The sequence below is a fragment of the Streptopelia decaocto genome (assembly GCF_964273445.1).
Source record: "Streptopelia decaocto genome assembly, chromosome: 25".
Classification (NCBI taxonomy): Eukaryota; Metazoa; Chordata; class Aves; order Columbiformes; family Columbidae; genus Streptopelia; species Streptopelia decaocto.
The window spans coordinates 4,839,387-4,862,213 of NC_138680.1; the positions used below are offsets into that span (position 1 = coordinate 4,839,387).

General features: G+C 57.7%; 1 protein-coding gene across 10 annotated transcripts in view; it reads right to left on the reverse strand.

The window, feature by feature from the left end:
• ZMAT4 (zinc finger matrin-type 4) overlaps nt 1-22,827 on the reverse strand; it is an 89,276-nt gene that overhangs the window by 33,607 nt on the left and 32,842 nt on the right. For 3 of the 10 annotated variants that reach the window (XM_082072444.1, XM_082072443.1, XM_082072442.1), the window contains 3 exons: nt 22,271-22,495; nt 15,689-15,785; nt 7,925-10,210 (listed from right to left, as the gene is read on the reverse strand). In XM_082072444.1, coding sequence (XP_081928570.1) covers nt 10,195-10,210; nt 15,689-15,785; nt 22,271-22,495 — 338 coding nt within the window. In that variant the 3' untranslated portion in view covers nt 7,925-10,194. Of the gene's footprint in view, nt 1-5,698; nt 6,006-7,924; nt 10,211-15,688; nt 15,786-21,510; nt 21,600-22,270; nt 22,496-22,827 lie in introns of those variants that run through there. The other 7 variants (XR_014186021.1, XR_014186023.1, XR_014186024.1 and 4 more) reach the window with 6 other exon arrangements.

Sequence of the window (22,827 nt, forward strand, 5' to 3'; positions counted from 1 at the left end):
ACCGGTTCACCTGGACGTCCGAAACGCAGTGGTGAGAACGCTGCGCTGGCACCGGTGAACGCCAGCACGGCCCCACCGCGACGCGGGGCCCACGGGGGAGCCGGGAGCCGTGTCCCCACGTCACGCACCCTGACCGGGGCCGCGGCGCTCGCCTCGCGCGTGGGCTGGAGACACGGTCACGACCCAAACCCGGGAGGCTCGTGGCCCGAGTATCAACCGCCACAGCCCCGCTCGCTGCGGCTCCGCAATCTGCAACGTTCTCGTGGTACTTCAGATCAATCATATCCCACTTTCTGCAGAGCCATGAATAGAAGATATTTTAATAGGAAAACCAGGAGGGAAGACACCCATTCTTGCCATATGAATAATATATGTCATGCCAAGCGCAGACCTTGTGGAGTAAAATAAGACACTGCACATAAGCTGAGAATAATTACATACAAATGACCTCCTAATCTCTCCAGTTCCTTGCTCTGTATCCAACGTCGCTCTCATTAAACATCCTCAGAGGATTAACTTGGGACTCCCCCACCCTGAGAACGCGCCCCCGGAGTGAGGCGCCGTGGGGCGCTTCCCACGTGGGACCCCAGCTCCTCTGGTTCTAATTAAACACATATTCTAAGTTCACGCGGCATTGGAGGCACTACCCATATGGAAATATTGCTAGAAATCCACTGCTGGAAAAACAAACAAGTGTGAAACGCAACAGACCCTGTGCCTCTGCTAACGATCCCAACCAACAACGACTGCAACTTCGGTGAAGCAAGTCCCTGAATGAACTGAATAGCGAGCATTACTTAAAGTCAGCACCTCTCGGCATGGCAGCTCAGGCACAAGCTGCTTGTGGACATGCAAACAGCAAGAAAAACAGCAACAGAATAAAAAAAGCTTCAGTTACTCACCAGGTCTCACGTGAAGCGCGGCCGTCGTGTCTGTGTCCGCCAGCGGCTCCGGCGGCTGTCCCGGCGGGTCCCCGTCCCCAGCTCCACCAGCACCTTCCCGCAGGAGCACGTGGAGCGCAGCCCCCACCGAGGTCCAGGACACGCAGCGCTTCCAGCCCTGAAAGCACTTGGCTGCAGCACCTGGAAGCTGATACACGAGCGCGGGAGCCGCTGCTCCAGCAGCTCTTTACAGCTTGACTCGTGCCGCGCACAGAACCACCGCAGGGCTCACAAAGTTACGTACCGCGGGCTTATTAATAAACCCCCGAGGCCCAACGCCAGCTCGTTGAGCGCGGTGCCAAGGCCACCGCTGGCAGCTCGACAGCCGCGGTGAAAGACACGGCGCATCCGTCCCAGAAACGCGGCGCTGTGAGCTGGACCCGGGCCACGGCGCCGCCGGCCCTGCCGGCCCATCCGCCTGCGCGACAGCGGCACCGAGCGCGCATGTAGAGCAGCATCGCAGTTTATCTCAGCCCTCCCGCCCCAGCACCCCAACAACTACCTGGTCTCCATCAGCCTCCCCCAGGGCCCTTGGCTCTCACTTCATGGGCAGGCTCAGCGCCGGTGCTAATGAGCCTGGCTCGTTAGGGCCAGCTGAGCTCAGGGGTGCGGGCAAACCCTCACTGGAGCCGCTAACGAGCAGCAGCCTGGCTGAGGCGCGATGGACTCCAGCACAGCTGCCAGGGCGGCACACGCTGCTCCGCAGCTCAGACCAGCTGAACAGCCAGGATCGTTAACGTCGTGAGCTGATGAGCAGGAAAATACTGAATTACTACAAAGTCTGCTGTTTTCCTTTGCGGCACGGATAAACACCAGCGCACACTGCAGAAACCAGCACATTTTGCACTCTGGATTCATTCTAAGGCTAATATTTGCTTTACAGAAGCCACTCAAGCTAATATGTAGGAAGTACAAAAGCACTATTTCTGCTTTATTAACAAATGGCTTTGCAGTAGCCAAGGACATTGCAGAGGAGAAGCAAGAGCAGCCAATCTGCCAGAGCGCAGGACAGCAACGAGTTAAACAGTTCTGCGGCGGATCGGGCAACAAGCCATCGCTGTTGTTCCTGGCCATGCTGCTGTTCTGCGCCGAGCTCCGGGCACCGTGACCTCCGGCGTCCGTGTTGTGTATGTGAAAGCACTGGAGTCCATACACGGAGCCTCCACGGTGCCGTCACGGCAAAGCCGCCCGCCCCGCCAGCCGCGCTTGTGGCCGGTCCTGACGTGTGGCCACCGCCGCTCCGAGAGGACGAGACGCAGCAAGGGAAAAGACACGCAGCGTGCAATGGGAACCGCAGGAGGAATCACCTGGCCAGGAACAATGAGGCGAAGTTTGAGGGGAGAAGAGCCAGGAGATATTTAATGGCCCAGACTGTCCGATACAGCATCAGAAATAATTGCACATCCGTCCCACGGAAATGCCACGCGGGGGCACAGGGCTCGTCGGTGACACAGACCGACACGGTGCGTCATCTGCACTGTCACACAATAAATCCTTCCCAAAAGGCCAAATGACTTAATAAGTCTCAGGTCCTTCTCCGTGCCAGCTGAGGCAGCACACCCGTCCCCCTTCTGCCCCATTTCCCATTGACCCGGCGCAGTAACGCAGCGCAAACCGGCCCGTCCTCAGCGGGGGCCGGGGCTCCGGGTGCGGGAGCCGTCTGGCCGCACCAGGCTCCAGGACGCTGGCCCTTCCCTCTGCCCCAGTCTGGGCAAAACGAACCTCAGAACTTGGGGTGAGAGGGAGACCTTTTGTTTCTTTTTAAATTAACGTTGCCTTTTACCGAGATCCATTTTAATGCATCACCACACTTAATGAACTAAAACTCTGCATTAGGAAGTGACTCATACGGGAGGGAAGCCATCGAGACAGCACTCCCGGTGATTTAAGATGCGTGATCCGAGCTGTGCCGGGCCAGGGCTGCCGGGAGCTGCCGCGGCTCCGCGCCGGAGCACGAGGGACCCACCCTGGCACAGGCCGTCCGAGGCACCGCTCACCCGGCTCCGCATCCTCACGCTCCTGGCACCAGCAAAGTGGCTTTTCCATTATTTAATGCCGTGCCCCTGCTAGACTCTGCATTCCCTAACAAAGATAATAATTTCCTCATTAAAAGGAGCTATTGAATCGATAGCACAGAGCTGTGAGCAAATCGAGGTCATTCGTCTCTGAAGACCAGCTCTAGTCTCACTAAAAAGTGCGTGTGAGCGGGACTTCACAGAAGATGATTTTCTGAACCAGCTTTTCACCGTCTCTCTCTTTCTGGATGGCAAGCCTTGCTCTATTCTGAACACCAGCCGCCTCAGGCCTCCGACAACCCCCTTCCAGCCCTGGGGTGCTGATCTCGCCTCCCGAGCAGCATCTTCCAGCAGCCCCACCTGCACGGGGCACAGGGCGCAGGGCACGGGGCACAGGGCACAGGGCATGGGGCACGGGGCACGGGGCACAGGGCGCAGGGCACGGGGCACAGGGCGCAGGGCACGGGGCACAGGGCACGGGGCACAGGGCACGGGGCACAGGGCGCAGGGCATGGGGCACAGGGCACAGGGCGCAGGGCACGGGGCACAGGGCACGGGGCACAGGGCACAGGGCGCAGGGCACGGGGCACAGGGCATGGGGCACAGGGCGCAGGGCATGGGGCACAGGGCACGGGGCACAGGGCATGGGGCACAGGGCGCAGGGTATGGGGCGCAGGGCATGGGGCGCAGGGCATGGGGCGCAGGGCATGGGGCGCAGGGCACGGGGCACAGGGCACAGGGCGCAGGGCACGGGGGCGCAGCACAGCCCCGGGCCGGGCGAGCCGCGGCTCTGCCGCCGGTCCCAGACACAGTGAGTGCCGAGAGCCACCACGTCCAGGAAAAAGAAGCCAAGGTCAGCCTGGGTATTGTTACCTCGAGCTGGCAAGGTGCAAAATGCTGCTTTTGTATTTTCAGCATAACATTATTGCAATTATTACAGGCTACAGCGATGCGGTAAGAGGCAGGCTGCCAAACTGCCACATTTCTTGATTCAAGCAATTTCTTAACACATTAACTTGTAGGAGGTTTTGTGCTTTGGAGACTAAAACCTCATTTCCAGGAGTGAGAAAAATCACAAAATATGGGCCTAACTAAATGCCTAAAGGATTGTTTAAAATATTGCTAGGCTGTCTGATGAAATAAAGGCTTTCTACAAGAATTCAGCGTGTACTCACAAAGAACCAGTGTTGTCAAATACTAAATTTGAACTCATTCAGTTATTTACATTTACTATGATAACAACTATGATTATATAAATGGATTGAGCTCTGGAGTGAAACATCCAGCCCACGCCTTCGCTTGGTCTCATTCCTGCAGCCACTGTCTCTACAGCGATGCTCAGGGGGTTTTCCTGCGCCGCGCGGCTCCTTTTGTCCCGCGGAGGCTGAGCGGGCGGCTGCCGAGGCTGCAGACCGATTGCAGATCAGCAGCCGCCTTTCTTTTCTCCTGCAGCCGGCGTGATTGAAAGCCCCTAATTCTGCGCTGCCTCCCGCTCGCAGCGCTGAGAGGCTCCTCTTTCAAAATATTGTCACTCATGTTTCTGCAGCGTTGACACGAGCGGTGCCTGTTCCGGCCCCCAGTCGCGCGTCTGCTGCTGTCCCCTCGCACGGCCCCGGGGACGCTCGGGGCACCCGCGGTGGCTCCCCCAGAGCAGCAGGAGGTGCGAGCAGGGGACCCCGTTTCCTGCTGCAGGAGCTCCCCCCTTGCTCCTCGGTGGGGTCAGCACAGGAGCGTTGTTGGCACAGGACAATGGAGAAAAACCAAACATATATATCCCTGTTCTCCTAAACACCCTTTACTGTCTGCGCCCTTTGATCCCAGATTGGACGAGCATGTTAAAATGTCGTGATGCTAAACCCGCCCTGGCCGAGGCTGCTGCCCCGTCCCCAGCAGCACCCGGCACCCCGCCCGGCGGGTTTTGCGGCGGCAGCAGCCGCGGGCTCGGGCTGCGGGGATGCGCTTTGTCCCCTGCGTTTCTGTCCTTGTGTCCCATCTCCTTAGTGTCTCTTTCAATCTCTCCCCTTTCGGCCCTGGCTTCTCCCTCCAGTCCACTCTCCTGCCGAGAGGGGGTGTCCCCGTCCCCCGGCTGCTGGAGCCAACCCCTGCAGCCGCGGCGAACGCCCAGCCCTGGCAGTGCCGGTTCATCGCTGGCGCTTTGCGGTTCTGCCGGGGCAGCCGCGGCGAACGCCCAGCCCTGGCAGTGCCGGTTCATCGCTGGCGCTTTGCGGTTCTGCCGGGGCAGCCGCAGCCGCCGCCGGGAGCGGGGCAGCCCTTGGCTGCTTCACAGCTCAGAAAACCCCAGCAAAATGTGATATTTACACCCGCTTGGAGCTGCCACAGCAAACACAAAATCCTGCCCTGCTCTCCTGCTGAATGATCCTTGCTCTAGAGAAAAATAAATTAATGAACACGTCCATACGAGCTATTAAGAGAAAAATAAAGGCAGAGATAAAGAGGCAGAGAATGGTAGATCCTAAAACATGTGTTTTCCTCAATTTCGTTCCTCATACAATAGATGCAGTTTCTTTCTTCCCTCAAACTGGCAAGATCAGCTTGACAACCATCTCATCAACAGCAGCGTATAATAACATCTCGTCGCTATTAATATGCAAATTGAAATGCACACACTGATTAAAAACGTATTAGCCAAAGGCTGTCAGAGCCCCGGCAGCGGGCTGCAGGCTCGGCCAGCGCCCTGGGTGATCGATCGGCCGCCGAGCCGGGTCCCGCGTCCCACAGACCTGCAGCGGGTCCGGGGGCTCCCCGGGACCCCTCGTGCGGGACAGGAGCCCAGAGGGACCCAGGCACGTGCAGAACGCGGCCAGCGCGGCCAGGAGGGCCCAGACCTTCACATACATCATCCGAGGAGTAGGAAAGGGGGTTTTAAAGGTCAGGACTTGCTAATTAAGTTGATGCAATATGAACTTGAAAACAAGAAAGTACCACTTACATACTCGGAGCGTTCTTCTCCCGGGATTAATTTCTTCGTGTTAAGCAGCGTGTCTCAGGGCAGAGTCACTTCACACACTCTTGCCATAGAGCTCTATTGCTGAGCACAAGCAGCCAGTTAAAACACAAGTATTATTTGTGCTGTATTATGTCTGAGCATAAAACACTACAGACAAGTGGGGGTCTCACCTCCGAAACATCCCCCAAGACGTCGCAGCAGAGCCGAGGACGCTGCCAGCACGTGCGACAGCTCCAGCGAGACGTGTCGGGAAGGTGGCAGCTCGGTGTCAACCATCACACCCCCCGCTGCCCCGGCGCCAGCAGCTCCCGGGAGCGCGTGTGCCAGGCACGGCCAGGCTGACAGCCACTGAGATTCACTTCCTTACCGAATGCCTTGTACAGAATTTTAGGCTGGGAAAACATTTGGCCAGAACAGACAAAATTAGGTTCTGTAACAAACAGATGTTCTGCATGTTTGGGGGCTTTTTAAAATGAAGAAAATATATGCAAGTGTTTTCACGCTTCAGTTTAAAGTAACTGTGGGACGCAACGCCTCCGTTCTCAAGGCTCTCCGACATCCCTGCACCTGATCCACCTGCGCCCAGCCTGGGCGCCGCAGCAGCCCCGCAGCGGCGCAGAGACCTGCAGGCGCTTCTGCAGGGAGCGGCAGCTGCCCCCAGGACATTTGTCTTTTTATGTCTTGCTTTGAAGGCCTAATGAACTCAGGAAAAGCAAGAGATTAGAAGGATTTCGGGCCCAAAGCCTGACTGACTGGAGCAGGACAGCACTGGCAACAAATGCGAATGTGCACTGATTGAGTTGCCTGCGTTTGAGAAGGGATGGAGCAGGGGATGTGACGGGGCAGGGGATGTGACGGGGCAGCTCCTGCCCACCCACGTGTCACCTGCTCGCCGGGGCTGTGGGACGTGGGACCGTCCCAGCAGGGCAGGACAAACAGCCAGGGCAGGACAAACAGCCACGTACGGGCCGAGCCACCCGCTCGGTGCAGCAGCGCCGGAGCTGCCGACACGCCTGCCCAGGGAAAGCACTCGTGTTTGTGCTGTCATTTATTTGCTGGAATTAGCTCGTAGTGATTACCTGAGCACACAAGTCAGGTATTTTCCTGCACCCTGGGTCAGCGGGGGAGACGCGCAGGCTGTGGGAAGAACGGGGGGAAGGAGGCTCTAGAAGAGCCGCGCACGCACGAGTGATGTGCCCGATTTCTGTAAATCATTCTCCCTGTAAAGAGCCAGTTTAGCTTCAGAAACACTGGTGTCTTGTCATTACCCAAAACACAATAAATGAAACAGCCCCACAGCTATGAAACCTAAGGAGATGCCTACCCAGCTGTGAACAACCCATTCTCCTCCACACATGACAGGCATTGATGCAAGAGCACAAATTAACCATACAGAGCGTCTTCAGTGTCTCTTACTGTCCCCAGAGAGTAAACAATCAGACTCTGCAGCACGTCTGACCCTTCCCTCCACCAGACGGAGGCGCAAGCGCAGCCCGGGGCTCCCGCCAGCTCCGGCCGTCCCGGGGTGCGCGTGAGCCAAGGTCTGTGCTCCCACGCGGCTCAGATCCCCTTAGCGAGGACACGAGCTGCTGCCGCCGCGGACAGACCGGAGCCCCGCGCGCGGTGGCTCCGTGCGCAGGCACCGCCCTGCGCCTGAGCTCCCTCCTGCTGGAGGCGCAGGAGCGCCGGCGCCGCCGCGGCGCAGTCGGGATGCGAACGGTGCAGGCACTGCGGACGCAGCGCATGCCAAGAGGGGCACCAGCTACCCCGCCTGTGTGTAAAACCTCTCTAAACGCATAACATGGAACCAGCACAAGTCAGTGAAGAGGTGAGAGGGACGAGGTTTGCGATGAGCTCTGTGGGCTCCCACTCTCCTCCCCAGCAATGTTATGGAGCAAGGTGGAGGGAAATAACACATTTGCATCACACCTGCGGTTTTCCAGGTGACACGCTCATCTGAACCACTCAACACCAAAACGCAGAGCGACACACTTTGCTTTGGTTTATTAAGGTGAAGAGAAGCAGACGGAGGACACAGATTAATCACCTATGTAGGGTTTGATCGCGCAGACCTGCAGGCCACGGTGGCGAGCTGTGGGCTCGGTGAAGAGCACCCGATGCAGAGCCAGGAGCAGCGGGTCACCGCTCTCCCTCCAGATGCTGCAGAAGCAGATTTGCACCTTGCTGGGGCGCCCGGGAAATGAACTGGTGGATGCGGACGCATCGCTGCTCACTTCCGAAGACACCAGAGCCTCCAGGCAGCGCTCAGAAAGGAGATGACAAAGCCTGTTATTGCAGAGATGCAGGAGCAGGGCAACGGCCACAGTCTCAGAAGGCTTGTGCTACCACACAGACAAAAACAGCGAGATTGCTCTTTAAAAAGTGGTGGTGCTTCATCTGTAGCAGCATTCACACGCAGGTTCTCAGCATGCAAAGTGCACTCACCCAGAGTGTGTAACAGGGCACCGCGAGGTTTGGTTTGCATCGCTCACAGTCCCTGCGTGAAACCGGATCCTGTTTATTGCAGCAATTTGCATTGCGGTGGGTTAGGTAAGAAACCTGGTCTCTTTGTGCTGACTGCAGTAGAAAACCTAAAATCTTTGTGAGTTCCCTCTTCGCAGTGGGCAGAGTTACTTGTGTCCCTGGCCTCCCCAAAGCCAGGGAGAAACAGGTACCTTCCCTATAGCCGAGCACCCTGCGGACCGGGACCCCGCGGGCTCTGCACAAACGCTGCTCCTCCTGGACCACTAAAAGTGGTTTTCAGGCCATTTTTTCTCCCTCCAGATCCTTTAGCGTTTTCCTCCCCGTGAGCAAGGACCCTCCAGCCACGGTCCCGGCCACGGGGCCCCTGTGGAGCATCAGCGGGACCCAGCGAGGGGGCAGCCAGGGACGCCCAGCACGGGGGGTCCCCAACACGTCCCTCTCTGAACGCTCCCTGTCCCGCCGAGTGCCCCGGCTCCCACACCGCGGACACGGCTGCAGCACACGGCACGTCCTGCTGCATTTAAAGCCCTTGGGCCTGACCCGTGCCGGCGGTGCCGTCGGCAGGGCTGCCACCCCAGAGCACCGGAATCTCCGTCCCCGGGGGATTCTGCCCCAATGCGACACTCACCGGTGCGGCAGCGCTGGTACCGCGGCGTGGAGCCCGACGCTGGCGAGGGCTCGCGCTGCCACGACTGCCGGGCTGCGGCAAGGGCGGCGCTGGGGACACGCGGTGGTTCAGCCTTGGTGTCCTCAAACCCGCCTCCGCACGCCGCCTCGCCGCTGTCCCCATCGCCGGTCCCTGCAGCTGCAAACGTCACCAACCCGGCAACTGCAGCCACTGCCGGCAGTTCGGTCCCGCCGTCCCTCCCCAGCTCTCCGGGTGCTGCCTGCTCCAGGACGATGGCTGCTCGGGGACGATGGCTGCTCCAGGACGATGGCTGATTGTGGATGATACAATGGCTGCTCCGGGACGATGGCTGCTCTGGCGACAATGGCTGATCAGGGACGATGGCTGCTCGGGGATGATATGATGGCTGCTCGGGGACGATGGCTGCTCGGGGATGATATGATGGCTGCTCCAGAGACAACGGCTGCAGCGCTGGACGACGGCCGCCTGCTCCAGGCGCACATCTGGCATTGAGTTTGCATCAGCAAAGATGATAAAGCCAAGAGCTTCCATCCAGCCTGTAGGAATCCTACTGGTAGGAAAAGGGTTTTACACTTTCATTGAGTTCTCTTTGCCCAGTGAACCGTTTGTTTCTCTGAAGACAAAAAGGAAAGGAAAAAAATTCATCTGTTATGCAATCCCCATGATTCATTTTTTGCTGCTCTCGCTGTGTTGACAGAACCCATGCTGGAGAAGGTGAAGAAGTGTGTTTATTCCTGGTTGAAGAGTGATTACATCACTACCATGGAAAACGTGACAGAATAATTTTATACTCTTGGGAGAGATCTAAGAATAAATATGAAAAAGTAAAATATTCTGTTTCCACCGTCTCTGAAGATGAGTGACGATTAGGTGCTGTATTTACAGGATAGTTATCGTACTCTAGACTCTGTGCTGAATAAATATTATCTTGAAAGGGTAAAAAAATCCATTGAAATAGTTTAACTCACCACAAAATTAAAAAAAAAAAAAAATCCATGTATTTGTCCAAGCAGAGGTTAATTACACGTTAATTATCGAATCCACACGGGATCGCTGCCCGAGAAAGCGCCCGCTCCTGGAGCCAGTCCCTCCGCAGCCCAGCGGCGTCCTGGGGCTCCTCGCTCGGCTGCCCAGCCCCTACTGGTTCTTCAGGCTGCGGGAGAGAAACGGAGCAGAGGTGACTCCCCCGGCGTCCCGGGACCCCCCGCTCTCTGCACCTCGGGGACCCCCCGCTCACAGCCGGTCCCTCTGCACCTCAGGGACCCCCCCGCTCACAGCCGGTCCCTCTGCACCTCAGGGACCCCCCGCTCACAGCCGGTCCCTCTGCACCCCGGGGACCCCCCGCTCACAGCCGGTCCCTCTGCACCTCAGGGACCCCCCCGCTCACAGCCGGTCCCTCTGCACCTCAGGGACCCCCCGCTCACAGCCGGTCCCTCTGCACCCCGGGGACCCCCCGCTCACAGCCGGTCCCTCTGCACCTCAGGGACCCCCCGCTCACAGCCGGTCCCTCTGCACCCCGGGGACCCCCCGCTCACAGCCGGTCCCTCTGCACCTCGGGGACCCCCCGCTCACAGCCGGTCCCTCTGCACCCCGGGGACCCCCCGCTCACAGCCGGTCCCTCTGCACCCCGGGACGTTCCCCCCGCACCCCCAGATCCGCCCCCCGGGCTGCAGCCGGTCCTGCCCGCCGCTGCGGGGCCGACCCGCACACGTTCTCCCGGTGACCCAAGGAAGGTACGTGAGCAACGAGGAGCCTGCAGTTGTAAAAAACATACAAGCTAGCTCCTTCTACCCAAAACATATCTGAAGTTTTAAGGAGAGTTTTGTATTTTATGAAAGAAAACTGATGCAGCAATCTGAAGCAAGTGCACTTTCTTTAGGTCTTCAATTTAAATTTGCTGAATTGCTCAGCAAAACTTGCCTTGTTTTCAACTCAACGTATCTTTGGGCAGTGAGGAGTTTCTGTTCCAGCAAGAGCTGAGGAGCTCAGGTTTACACCTGGGGACATCAGTCGACGTTTGTGCTTTACATCCAAACAATCAATCCACACACCCGACACCACAGAACGAAGCTGCACCAGCCATTCCGGGCTCTCAAATTATGATCAAAACAGAAGGTATCGGGGATACCTTTATTTTCGCTTAGAATAAAAGGGAAGGGAGACAATTCAATCCTATAATGAGACAAAGTATTACACACTCCCTCTTCATAGACAGTGTAATTATTCAGCTGCTTCCTGGAACTGAAATAATGACAAATTAAAATGCCTTTCAATTCCATCTACCCTTCATAAACTCTTCATCTTCTGGCGTTATTATCGCTCTAAAGGCATCAGCCACTATGTGTTACAGAGAGCACATGGAAACTGTTACTGCTACCAGCAAACCTGCAGTCATCAAGGCAAGAACAAAATCACTTGGCTTTGCTGTGAAGCGTACGGTACAACTCAAGTATTTAATGTGATTGGACACCTTCTATCAAATGGCGCGTTCATCCTGGGGGGGATGCTCGGCCTCTGGGCGCCGGGGGCTGGAAGCATCTGGGGAAGCAGAGGCAACATTTTGCATCAAATCCGACAGGAACGGGGTCGGGCCGGGAGCTGCCGGAGCTCCCTCTGCCCATCTCCTGGTTTCGGCACATCGTGAACGGCCGGAGCGCCCGGAGCCGGGACGGCGGCACCACGGGGGGACGGAGCCGCGGGACCTGTCCCCATGTTCATCACCACGGTAACCGCGGCCAGGAACCCGCTGCTGCCAGCACGGGCTGTAAACGCCTGTTCACGCTTTCTAAAATAGCCTGAATAGAGTAGGGAAATGCAACCACAGGGAAGGGCGACATTTCTCCAGGCACAATATTCACAATATTTTGATTAGCGTGGATGTCTGAATAGTCAAGCAGCTTATGTCAATAACACCCTATTCCAATTAGACATCTGCGTTCTCAACCAGCAAAACCCAGAACACACCAAGAACACCCGGCAGGCACCAAACCCGCAGCCACGTCGTCAGCAGGACGTTCAGCACGGGTGCCCCCGGCCGGGCGAGGGGCTGCGCGGAACAGCTCCAGAGAACACCCTCCCGGCCCTCGGGCGCCCTTTGACTCGGCGCTGCACCCTTCGGTACGGTGAGACCCCTACAGAACTGATTTCACCCCAGTGACAGCTGCGGTATGGGCCTCCTCTCTGCAAAAATCCTGACGTTAATCAGAGCGCACGACTTTGAACGGGAAAGCCAGACATGTATTAGCATCTATGAATGTGTAAATGAGTGTTATAAAACCCCGGAATACATTTGTGAGCTCTAGATGGGGCAGAGAGGTCTGGCTGATCAAAGAGACAAAATAAAGGCAAGAAGACAGTCCCGCAATGCAGCCCCAGTCCCACGATGGAGCCCCAGTCCCGCGATGGAGCCCCAGTCCCGTGATGGAGCCCCAGTCCTGCGATGCAGCCCCCGTCCCGCGATGCAGCCCCCGTCCCGCGATGCAGCCCCAGTCCCACGATGCAGCCCCAGTCCCGCGATGCAGCCCCAGTCCCGTGATGGAGCCCCAGTCCTGCGATGCAGCCCCCGTCCCGCGATGCAGCCCCCGTCCCGCGATGCAGCCCCAGTCCCGCGATGCAGCCCCAGTCCCGCGATGGAGCCCCAGTCCCGCGATGCAGCCCCAGTCCCGCGATGGAGCCCCAGCCCCGCAATGCAGCCCCAGTCCCGCGATGGAGCCCCAGTCCCGCGATGCAGCCCCCGTCCCGCGATGCAGCCCCAGTCCCGCGATGCAGCCCCCGTCCCGCGATGCAGCCCCCGTCCCGCGCCGCGCTGAGCAGCAGTTGCAGCGCGCTGCAGGGAGGGCTATTTAAAGCGGCTCTGGCAGCAGCGTGGTTGTGTGCCGCTCTCTGGAGAGCTCTCAAGAACTATAATAAACATCCACAACTTGACTCATTCCTCACACTAAAGCAGCTTTTGCGAAGACTCATCCGCCTGGTATTTTTTGGTGCCACCAGCTTCCACTGTGCCGTCACCTCCCCGCCAACCTGACCCACAGCACAATCCTTTTCCTTCCATGAAGTATAATAGCTACATGAAATGCTTTGTTGCCATGGCAACTGCAATCCGCTCGCTCCAGACTAAGGTCTAGGGACGAGGACAGTCTTGACACTGGCCAACGGCAATGAGAGCAGCAAAGCCGGTGGCCAAAACACTCGCCAAGGTGGTCGCCTGGTTCCCGAGGCGCTGCCACCAGCCAGCCGGGCTCTGGGACACAGCGGCGCTGGAGACCCGGCACCAGTACCTGCTCTGGACTCCAAAATACACTTCCTTTGTATAGAAGTGGTAACTGGTAATAGAAAGCTACAAAAACCCAGTTGCAGCCCTGTCAGAACCTGTGGAGCTTGGGCTGCACGTCCCTTTGCGCTGGAACCAGCATTATAGACCATGGGGAGAACCAGCTCGGATAAAAGATACAGGTAACCCATTCCCTCTGGCCCACACAGGGGACAATGAAGTTGCAAAACCAGCTTTAAACAAGGAGCGTACCATCCGGCTGCACACTAATGACAGGGTGCGCAGAGCTGCTGTGGTGCTGCGGCTCCATCGCGCCCGCGCGCTCCCGCCGGCGCTGCAGGATGCGCGCCCCGCAGCAACCCGTGCGAGAACGGACAACGGAGCGAGGAAATGGAATAATCAGAGCGATTTCCCACAGAAATTGGTCAGACAAACGTCTCTAATTGTCATTCCATTATTACATTTGTAAGACACTTTCTTTTGAATTCATTACTTTGTTTCCTCTTGTACTGAATGCCCATGAAAATCTCTCGGGAACAGATTTAAGTCATTATGAATAAATGATAAGAGACTAAATTTAGAAAGACTGATAAGAACATTAATTTGCAAAAGAGGAAGGTCCTTAAATTATCATCTCAACTCCTACCCAGATACTCCGCTCAATCCTGAGCTCTGCAGCGAATACTCTCCTCGTTAGGCCCGCCCTCCAGCTACAGGACAGGAGATTAAGCAGAAAGATCCTCAGTCTTTGCAAATTTTGGCCGAGTAAGTTGGCAGAAACCATTTGGGAACGCAATAAATCAAAAGGCATTTAAGGCATTATCTTTCTGCAGAACTGTCCAAGAGCGGAGGTGCCACTGCTCATTGCAGTGAGTGCACAAGGGAAGCAGAAGGTGTGGGTGTGAAACGGGTGCGAGCTGCTCTCCAGCACTGACAAGAGGCAGCACATCTTTCCTGCACGTCTCTGTTTCCCGGCCGTCAGGCTGCTCCAGTTTGGACTGAACCCCTTTATCTTTTGCGACAACCCCAGCAGCAACAACAGCCCCAATAATGCACACGGGGAGGGGGAGGACAAACGACGTCCCCCCTGCTCCAGCCCTGAGCGCACCCGCACGCCCGGCTCCGCGACAGGGCGTCTGGAAGATGCTCAGACGCCCCTGAGCACGCAGGACAGAGCCAATGCGAACAGGCCCAGGGATCGGGGAGGGTCTAACACCAGCTGGGAAGGTCTGAGTTTATCTTGCGGTAGCTTAAGCAAAACTAGATATTAGTGCTTACTGGTGGTTCTGATCATCCTGCCCACCTTTCCCCTGCCCACAAAGCCACCTGAAGTGCTTCGGTAACTAATGAGCCTTTTGTATCCCTCTTCTAATCTGGGCAGTCCTGAGTGCTTCAGCCTGAAACAGTTCCCAAAGCTCACATGAAAGTGTATTAAGAGAGATTAGTTCATTAATCTGCTTTCTGTACCATGTATCTTTATCACTTCGTTTTAATAATTTGTACTAATTGGCAGAGCAGACTCCCTCCAACTCCCAAAGTTGGGTAATACATAATTGCTCTAAATCACAACATAAACCTTTCCACTGGAAAACACCTAATCCCATTACACTCCCAGTGTCTCTTCTCAGGTTTAGCACATGAAAGAAGCTGTGAACTTGGTATCATTGAGCACAAATGCCTGTGGCATCAGGACCAGACACGGTTAATGTCTTGGGTCACCGCAGCCCCTTTCTTCTTCCTGCGTCCCAAAGCAGCAGATGCTCGGTTCGAGGAGAGCAGGGGCAGCTGTGTGGGTCCCCCAGCATCCTCTGCCATGTCCCAGCGCGGAGGGACCGCAAACCCTTCCCCATGTCCTCAGCCAGGGAATGAGGCTTGAGGAGGGGTCTGCAGGACAGGAGGAGCATGCTCAGGAAAGCAGAACATGCCCTGAACACCCCTCACCTGTCAGCAGGAGCCATCTGCGGGCTCACGACTCCCCATCCCAGCTCTGTGATCCCAGAGTCTGCAGCAAAAACCCAGGAAACCAGGACAAAGCTCCAGCAGCGAAATGCAGCAGGAAAGCGCAGTGAGCCGACAGCGGGACGTCAGCGGGACGTCAGCGGGACGTCAGCGGGCACGGCGCGACCGGCAGGGAATTAGGAGCAAACAAACAGCGCTCTCTGCATCGGTGGGACCGGGAAGCCCGCCGGGCTCACCCTGCCTTCCTCCTCACGGAGGAGCCTCCGGTATCTGTGCTTGCAGAACACCCGGAGCTCCGCAGAGACGGCCGGGGTATCGGAGTGTGAAGCATTATTACATATATACTCATTTAGGCAGACACGGACAGGCAGCGGCCACAGGGAAAAGCAGGAGGATACGCACTTGGTCTGATGCTTGGAGCCCTTCAGGTGCGCGTGGTACTGCTCTATGGAGTTGAGGGTGACGCTGCAGACGCTGCACGTGTAGCTGCGCTTCAGCCCTGCAAGGGAACCCGGAGTCATTAATGGTGCTTGGGGCGGGGAAACCACCTCCGTACCTGGGCTGTGCTGCTCAGATTCAAAACGAGCTGGAGAGTACAAAGGAGTGAAAACGGCTGAAGAAAGGAGGGTGTGAGGAGAAAACAAAACAACAAACCACTTTCCCCAAAAAAACTTCTAATTAGAAGCTACTCAGATCTCAGATTGGTTTCCAGTTTCCCAGACATTTCTCTTTACAGTAACCCTTCTATTTACTTTCGCAGGCCAGGGTATCCAAGCATTAGAGAAGCCTAAAGGAACATAAAGCGCAGAGACCGAGCAGGTCCAAAGGCAAATCCCTCCTGGAACCGCGGTCCCGCAGGTCTGTGCCCGCACCCCGCCGCCCAGACTCCCCACAGCACCATCGCACTCAGGCTCAGCAACACTCGGGGCCCCACTTATTCCTGCGGTTGCTGGCAGCGAGCACAGTCCAGAGCAATTCCTCGTGAGTGCATTCAGGAGCCAGATCACCCAGGAACTCCTTTTTCCCGCGGAGGGATCCACTGTGCGCCGCGCCTGCTGCTCGCAGCCCCCGGGGTCGCGCTGCCCCCCCAGCCCGTTGGCTCCGGCCGCAGCGCCGAGCGCAGCCCGCAGAGCGGCCCTCGCTGCGCTAACTGCAGCCCTTGGCAGGGCAACACAACCAGCTCTTTATAGAGCTGCTGCTCCTGCTGCTGGCAGCTGGGTACCGCCGAACAAGGAAGAACATCTGCGTGGGCTCACACCACGAGTGTTATTAGGAGCCTCTGTTGGTGGTTTTGTGTTGTGGGGTCTGGGGAGGTTGTTTTTCCACCTTCTGACAGGTCTCTTACCTGCCTCTGCTGCTTCCATTTCACCGGCTATTCGATTGCCACAGCTACCAGTGATCTTCCAGGTCAATACGCTTCCTTTCGTGCTATTGCTACCTCGGTTGCAGAGAACATGATCCAAGTGTGGTTGCCTGTGCAAGTTCACGTGGGAGCAGACGGGACAGGACCCCAGAGCTCACATGCGTGTGCAAGGCTCGTCTGCCACCAGCACAACACAGACCACAGTGTCAGCGGCGCCGGAGCGAGCGCACCAACACCCCAGAGCGACAGACGGGACAACGGCCCGGCCACTCCGGGTGACAGGAGGACCAACGCTGCGCCCCAGGAGGGGCTGCGGGACCCACGGGACAGACACCACCCCACAGCTCCGCACCCGTGGGGCTGTGCGCAGAACTGCTGCTTTAAACAGCATCTCCCTCCCAATTCGCGGCTCCGCCGCCGGGCACAGATTGCAGGGAACTGAAACACAGGCAATTAAGCAGATTCACGCACATCTCAAACAGAAGCTGCAAAGCAATTTATAAGGAAAGTCCCAGAAACTGTCTCTTGGCACATTCACTGGAAAACAACCGAGCTGGAGAATTAAACCCCACAGCAGCGTTGTGGGATTCTTACCGTGGGCTGCTGTGCTCTTTAGGAACGGTTTTAATGCACCATGCAATAGTCTCTTCTCACTTTCCACAGTGTTATTTTTTTTTCAGAAATACTTTAAACAATTCTTTTAGAACGAGTAATAGATGGCATTCTCAAATTAGATCAGTTTGTGCCCACCAGCATTACGTGCATGGCCATACACACACACCACGCCCCAGCTGTACCCACAGGCTCCCAAAAACTCACCTTCCTCTTCTCGGGCCTCAGACCCAGCAGCACTAACAGTCCCGCTTTCTCTATCACCTCATACATACATCTCTCACCGAAGAATCTGGCCCAACATAAAGCTCCTGTTCCCCTTATAAAGCTCATAGACATCAGAAACCACAGGGGTTCGGGGGGACGGGACGGCCGCGCGGGTGACGCGGCTGCGATGGCCCCGGGCCCGCGGGGACCGGACGGGCTGTCAGAAACTGTAACGCTTTAAATTAAGGTAATAAGGTTCTAATGCTCAGCAGCTAATTTAACAGCATACATTAACAGCAGCCTTATTGAATCTTAATCACTTGTGTAGGTGGAAACGCCACCAGCGATTAGAGTTACAGCTGAAATCCGGCATCCCGAGACAGACCCGTACGGGGTCACCTCGAGTGTGACAGGAACTCCACCAAAACGAGACACGGGGAGAGGGAACCGGGCTCGGATAAACTGCAGAGGAAACCACGGGCAGTCACCTCCAGAGCAGCAACATTGACAGTATCTGGTCCCAGCGGGGCTCACCAAGGCTGCCAGCTCGGCTGACCGTGGTTGGGTGGAACACACCCAGCCGGAGCGCGGTGGGGCCAGCGGGGCTCACCAACGCTGCCAGCTTGGCTGACCGTGGTTGGGTGGGTGGTCCCAGCGGGGCTCACCAAGGCTGCCAGCTCGGCTGACCGTGGTTGGGTGGGTGGTCCCAGCGGGGCCCACCAACACTGCCAGCTCGGCTGACCGCGGTTGGGTGAGTGGTCCCAGCGGGGCCCACCAGCACTGCCAGCTCGGCTGACCGTGGTTGGGTGAGTGGTCCCAGCGGGGCTCACCAAGGCTGCCAGCTCGGCTGACCGTGGTTGGGTGAGTGGTCCCAGCGGGGCCCACCAACACTGCCAGCTCGGCTGACCGTGGTTGGGTGGGTGGTCCCAGCGGGGCCCACCAACACTGCCAGCTCGGCTGACCGTGGTTGGGTGAGTGGTCCCAGCGGGGCTCACCAAGGCTGCCAGCTCGGCTGACCGTGGTTGGGTGGGTGGTCCCAGCGGGGCTCACCAATGCTGCCAGCTCGGCTGACCGTGGTTGGGTGGGTGGTCCCAGCGGGGCTCACCAATGCTGCCAGCTCGGCTGACCATGGTTGGGTGGGTGGTCCCAGCGGGGCTCACCAGCACTGCCAGCTCGGCTGACCGTGGTTGGGTGGGTGGTCCCAGCGGGGCTCACCAACGCTGCCAGCTCGGCTGACCACGGTTGGGTGGAACGTGCCCAGCCGGAGCGCGGTGGGGCCAGCAGGACGGGGTCCCTGCAGAGCCGCCCGTGCTGGGAACGCGGCCCCGTCCGAATGCACATCTCCTTTCTGCCTCACACAGCAGCATTCCCTGCCCTGCACCACGACGGGCACTCATGGGAAACTGAATGTGCTCCTATAGCCATTAAATAAAATATTAACAAGTCAAGTCATTAATGTCATTCTGCATAAAATGTATTAAAACGCATTCCAGGGGAGTACTTGTTAAATCGCTTTTTACTAACCAAAAGTGACAGCACAGAACAAAAAGTATTTATAGGGCATACAAAGAAATTATGAGCTGAGAAGGAAAACAAAACTCAGCTCTTGGCCTGATTTTTCAAGATAGCACCTGCAACTGTGACAGTTTACCCGCAAACACAAAGGCTTCGGTGACAGCATCCTGCGCACCGTCCCCGTCCTGCTCTACTGCAGAGGCGGCGCTGTTTTATTTTAGGTATTGCCAGTACAGCCCCTCGAGAGGCACCTGCTCCAGGGCCTGACGCTTCTCGTGGTCACCAGGGACCAAGCGCCCCAGAAGGAAAACTCGGGAGGCAGGATCTGTCTCATCAGCTCCAGGGACACCAGGCTGGCCCCGGGTCTGTCCCTGTCACTACGCAGAATGCACATCTCGCTGTCAGCCAGCAAAGAGAGCCCGAGGTGCCCCGGCAAGCTGCCTGCTGTCACGCACAGAGGCGCTGGGCGCAGGCCACAGACACCCACGAGATGAAGGGGGGTCTGTCTGAACATCATCAAGTCTTCTGCGCATGTTGTTCATTCAAAGGTGCACGCACGGGAAAGGAAAGGAAAGGACACACCGAATCCGCCTAACGAAGCCCAGACCAGCCTTCAAAGAGACAGCACCTGGCTGCGGGGCTTTGCCTCAGCACCAGCAATAAGCAGAGTCCCTCGTTAATTAAGCCCCCCATGAACGAGGCTGGGCCGCCTGTGCTGTGAGGCGTCTGTCCCCGCAGAGCCCACCCGCGCTCGAGTAACGCCAGATGTGAAGCCAAACTGGTGAAATGTGACCTGATGGAGCCCGGCGCAGGCTGCGGAGACTGAGCCGCCAGTGCTCCGCGCTGCTGGACCGGCGCAGGCTGCGGAGACTGAGCCGCCAGTGCTCCGTGCTGCTGGACCGGCGCAGGCTGCGGGGACAGAGCCGCCAGACGGAGCTGCGTCTGCTCCGCGCTGCTGGACCGGCGCAGGCTGCGGAGACTGAGCCACCAGTGCTCCGCGCTGCTGGACCGGCGCAGGCTGCGGAGACTGAGCCGCCAGTGCTCCGCGCTGCTGGACCGGCGCAGGCTGCGGGAGAGCCCAGAATTGTCAGCACAGCCTTTGCCCCAGGCCGGTTGGGGCGCGGCGAGGGGACGCGGCTCTGCGGGAAACCCCCACTGACCCTCCGGTCGGGGCGTCCACCCACGTGCCCTCAGGCGAGCGGGGTCCTGGACCGTGTGGCCCCTGAAATCCGCTCGGAGCCGCGCAGGGACCGGCTGGCCGCGCGGACACAGCCCCTGCACACCCGTGCGCACTCACGTATCAGCTCTAACTCGGTACAGGGAAACGGTGCTCTCACTGAGCTCTCTTCTTCCTTTTTTGTTTTCCCTCCTCTTTCTCATTTCTGAGAAGAAAATAAGACTTCAAAATCGCAGGATGAACACTTGGCAAGAAGAATCAATGCTTTTGTTTCCTATAAATATCACTTGTCCAAAAATACGTCTCTATTCTTATTTCTCCAAATACACGTTCGTATTTATCAATAAATATTTTATTATAACCATTATCAAAACATCAAAGGCTGCTGGAATGTTTCCCTTCAGCCCACGCTGCCTGTTCCAGGCTCACACAACGCATCCAACGTTCGTCTCTCATAGCAGTCAAAATAGAATTAATATTTAGGTTGTGATGGGAGAAGCCACGGGGGCAGTGGGGAGAGGAACGAGTTTGCATTCTGCCGAACACGCAGGCAGCAAAGCCAGCGCAGGGCTGCGCCCCCACCACGCGCGGCCGTCACCAGCGCTGGCCGTGAACGGGGCCAGACGAGACGTCACCGACAACCGGGACCGGGCACCCCCGACCACCCCCGGCATCGCACCCCTGGAGTGGGAGTCGCTCCGTCTGCCGAGCCGAGGCCGTTTCCGGACACAAGGCAGAGCTCGTGCGCTGGCTGCTGCCTCCGCTCCTGCAGGGACCCGCTCCAGCCGCGCAGCTCAGCGCCGAATTAACCTGCGAACGGCGCAGCTGGGGACAGACGCGCGCGCCACGCGCTCCGCACCCTGCACGCGCCCCGCTCCCGCACCCGGCCGCGCGCAGACCCCGCCGGCTGGTGCAACGCCCTCCAGTTTCAGCTCTCCTAAGCGGAAGCTAAATGAATAAAACCACTTCACAATGGATTTATTTACAGTTAACGACCTCCCCAGCCACTCGGAGCTCGGCACAGTTCAAAGTGCCCAGCCCTTCCATGTTTTTGTCCCAGGTTTTCTCTCCCGCAGGTTTTCAACAGCGGGCAGTGACTCAGCCACATGAATCATTCATGGCATTGTGAGTCACACTGGGTAGCACACGAAGGACCTGGATAACCGTTACAAGGTTTATCTGAAATCAAGAAACGCACGATATGCTGCATAGTCATTAGGATTTAAAGGAAAATTATTTCATTTAGCAGGGGGGAAAAAAGGTATTTTAAAATGTTAATGCACTGTCTTGCTGGCAAACCAGACTTCTCCTCCCGCATGGTTCTGAAAATCAAACCTGCACTTTTTCCTCAGCCTGCTGCAGTCAAACACATTGTGCACGTACCGGATTGCAACCAGGACCCAGAGAAAAATTCCAACGGGAGGCTCCTTCCTCTCCTCCTGTAATTACACCTCTGTATTAAACAGGCGCTTTGTTCAGACCTCAGCCGCATCTCGGCTTGTACAATGAGCACGTCTCCACCCGCGGGCGCAGTGACGGAGCCAGCCCTCGGGCTGCCACGGGGGCACCGGGGATGCTCGGGGGCCGCGGCTGCAGCTCCGCACGAGGGGTCGCAGAGGGGTGCGCTCCCACATCTGGGTGGCCCTGTGGTGCAGAGCGGAGCCGGGATGGACAGACACACGGCTGCTCTCCCTGCAGCGGGAACACGGAAAACTCGTGTTCAACTTGCCCACGGCAAACGCTCGGTGCTCCTTCCTGCGCTGACCCGGGGCCATGGCGGTGTGTTACAAGCACTAATTAAACCAGGAGGGAGAGCCGCTGCCCCGCCGGGCAGCACGGAGCTGGGGGCAGCTGCCTCCAGCAAACGCCCCCACGGCCCCCGGGGCCGAGCGCGTTCTCCTCCCTCAGCTCCCGGGGCTGGTCCGCGTTTACTGGAAACCAAAGCGCGTGCTAATGGAGGGCGCTACTTTAGGAAGAGGCAAAAGAAATACCGAGGAAACAACTCTTTTTTAGACGGTAGCAGGAAGCTCACAAAGCAGTAAGAGCACCACGGTCCCCCCTGCACAGAGCAGCGGTGCCGGCAGCGGCGGCACCCGGCCCCGGCTCTCACCTCGCAGCTCGCCCAGGTCCAGCGTCTTCCCCAGCTGCTCCAGCAGGTCGGCCCTGGCCGCGTTCTTCTTGTGCTTCTTGCCGTCGTAGTGCTGCTGCGCCATGAGCGGGTTGTTGAACCAGGCGGCGCAGAGCTGGCAGTACCGGTCCGAGTCTCGCCGCGGGTGCGGCGCCGGCACCGCCGCGGGACCGTCCGCGTGCGGCTTCAGGGAGCCCAGGCTGGATTCTGCGGAGGGAAACGTTCCCACGTCAGCGCCCGCAGGCCGGAGCTGCTGTCTGGGACGGGGACAACGAGCAGCAGCACCGGGGCCCACTGGGTGTTCTGGATGCTGCTGCTTGGAAAAACGCCATTTCTCATTAAAATAAAGCCGCATGAAAGGACAGCACAGGACTGCTCCCCCGCTACCTGCATCTCACCGGCGGGGAGGAGGATGCTGGCGCTGCAGTTACAGGGCTTAGCGACTAAACCTGCTCCACTTTCCTGCTGAAATTGCTGCTTCCAGGAAAAATCGCCAGTGGAGAATAAACAAAACATGCAAAGCCATCCACTTCTCAACA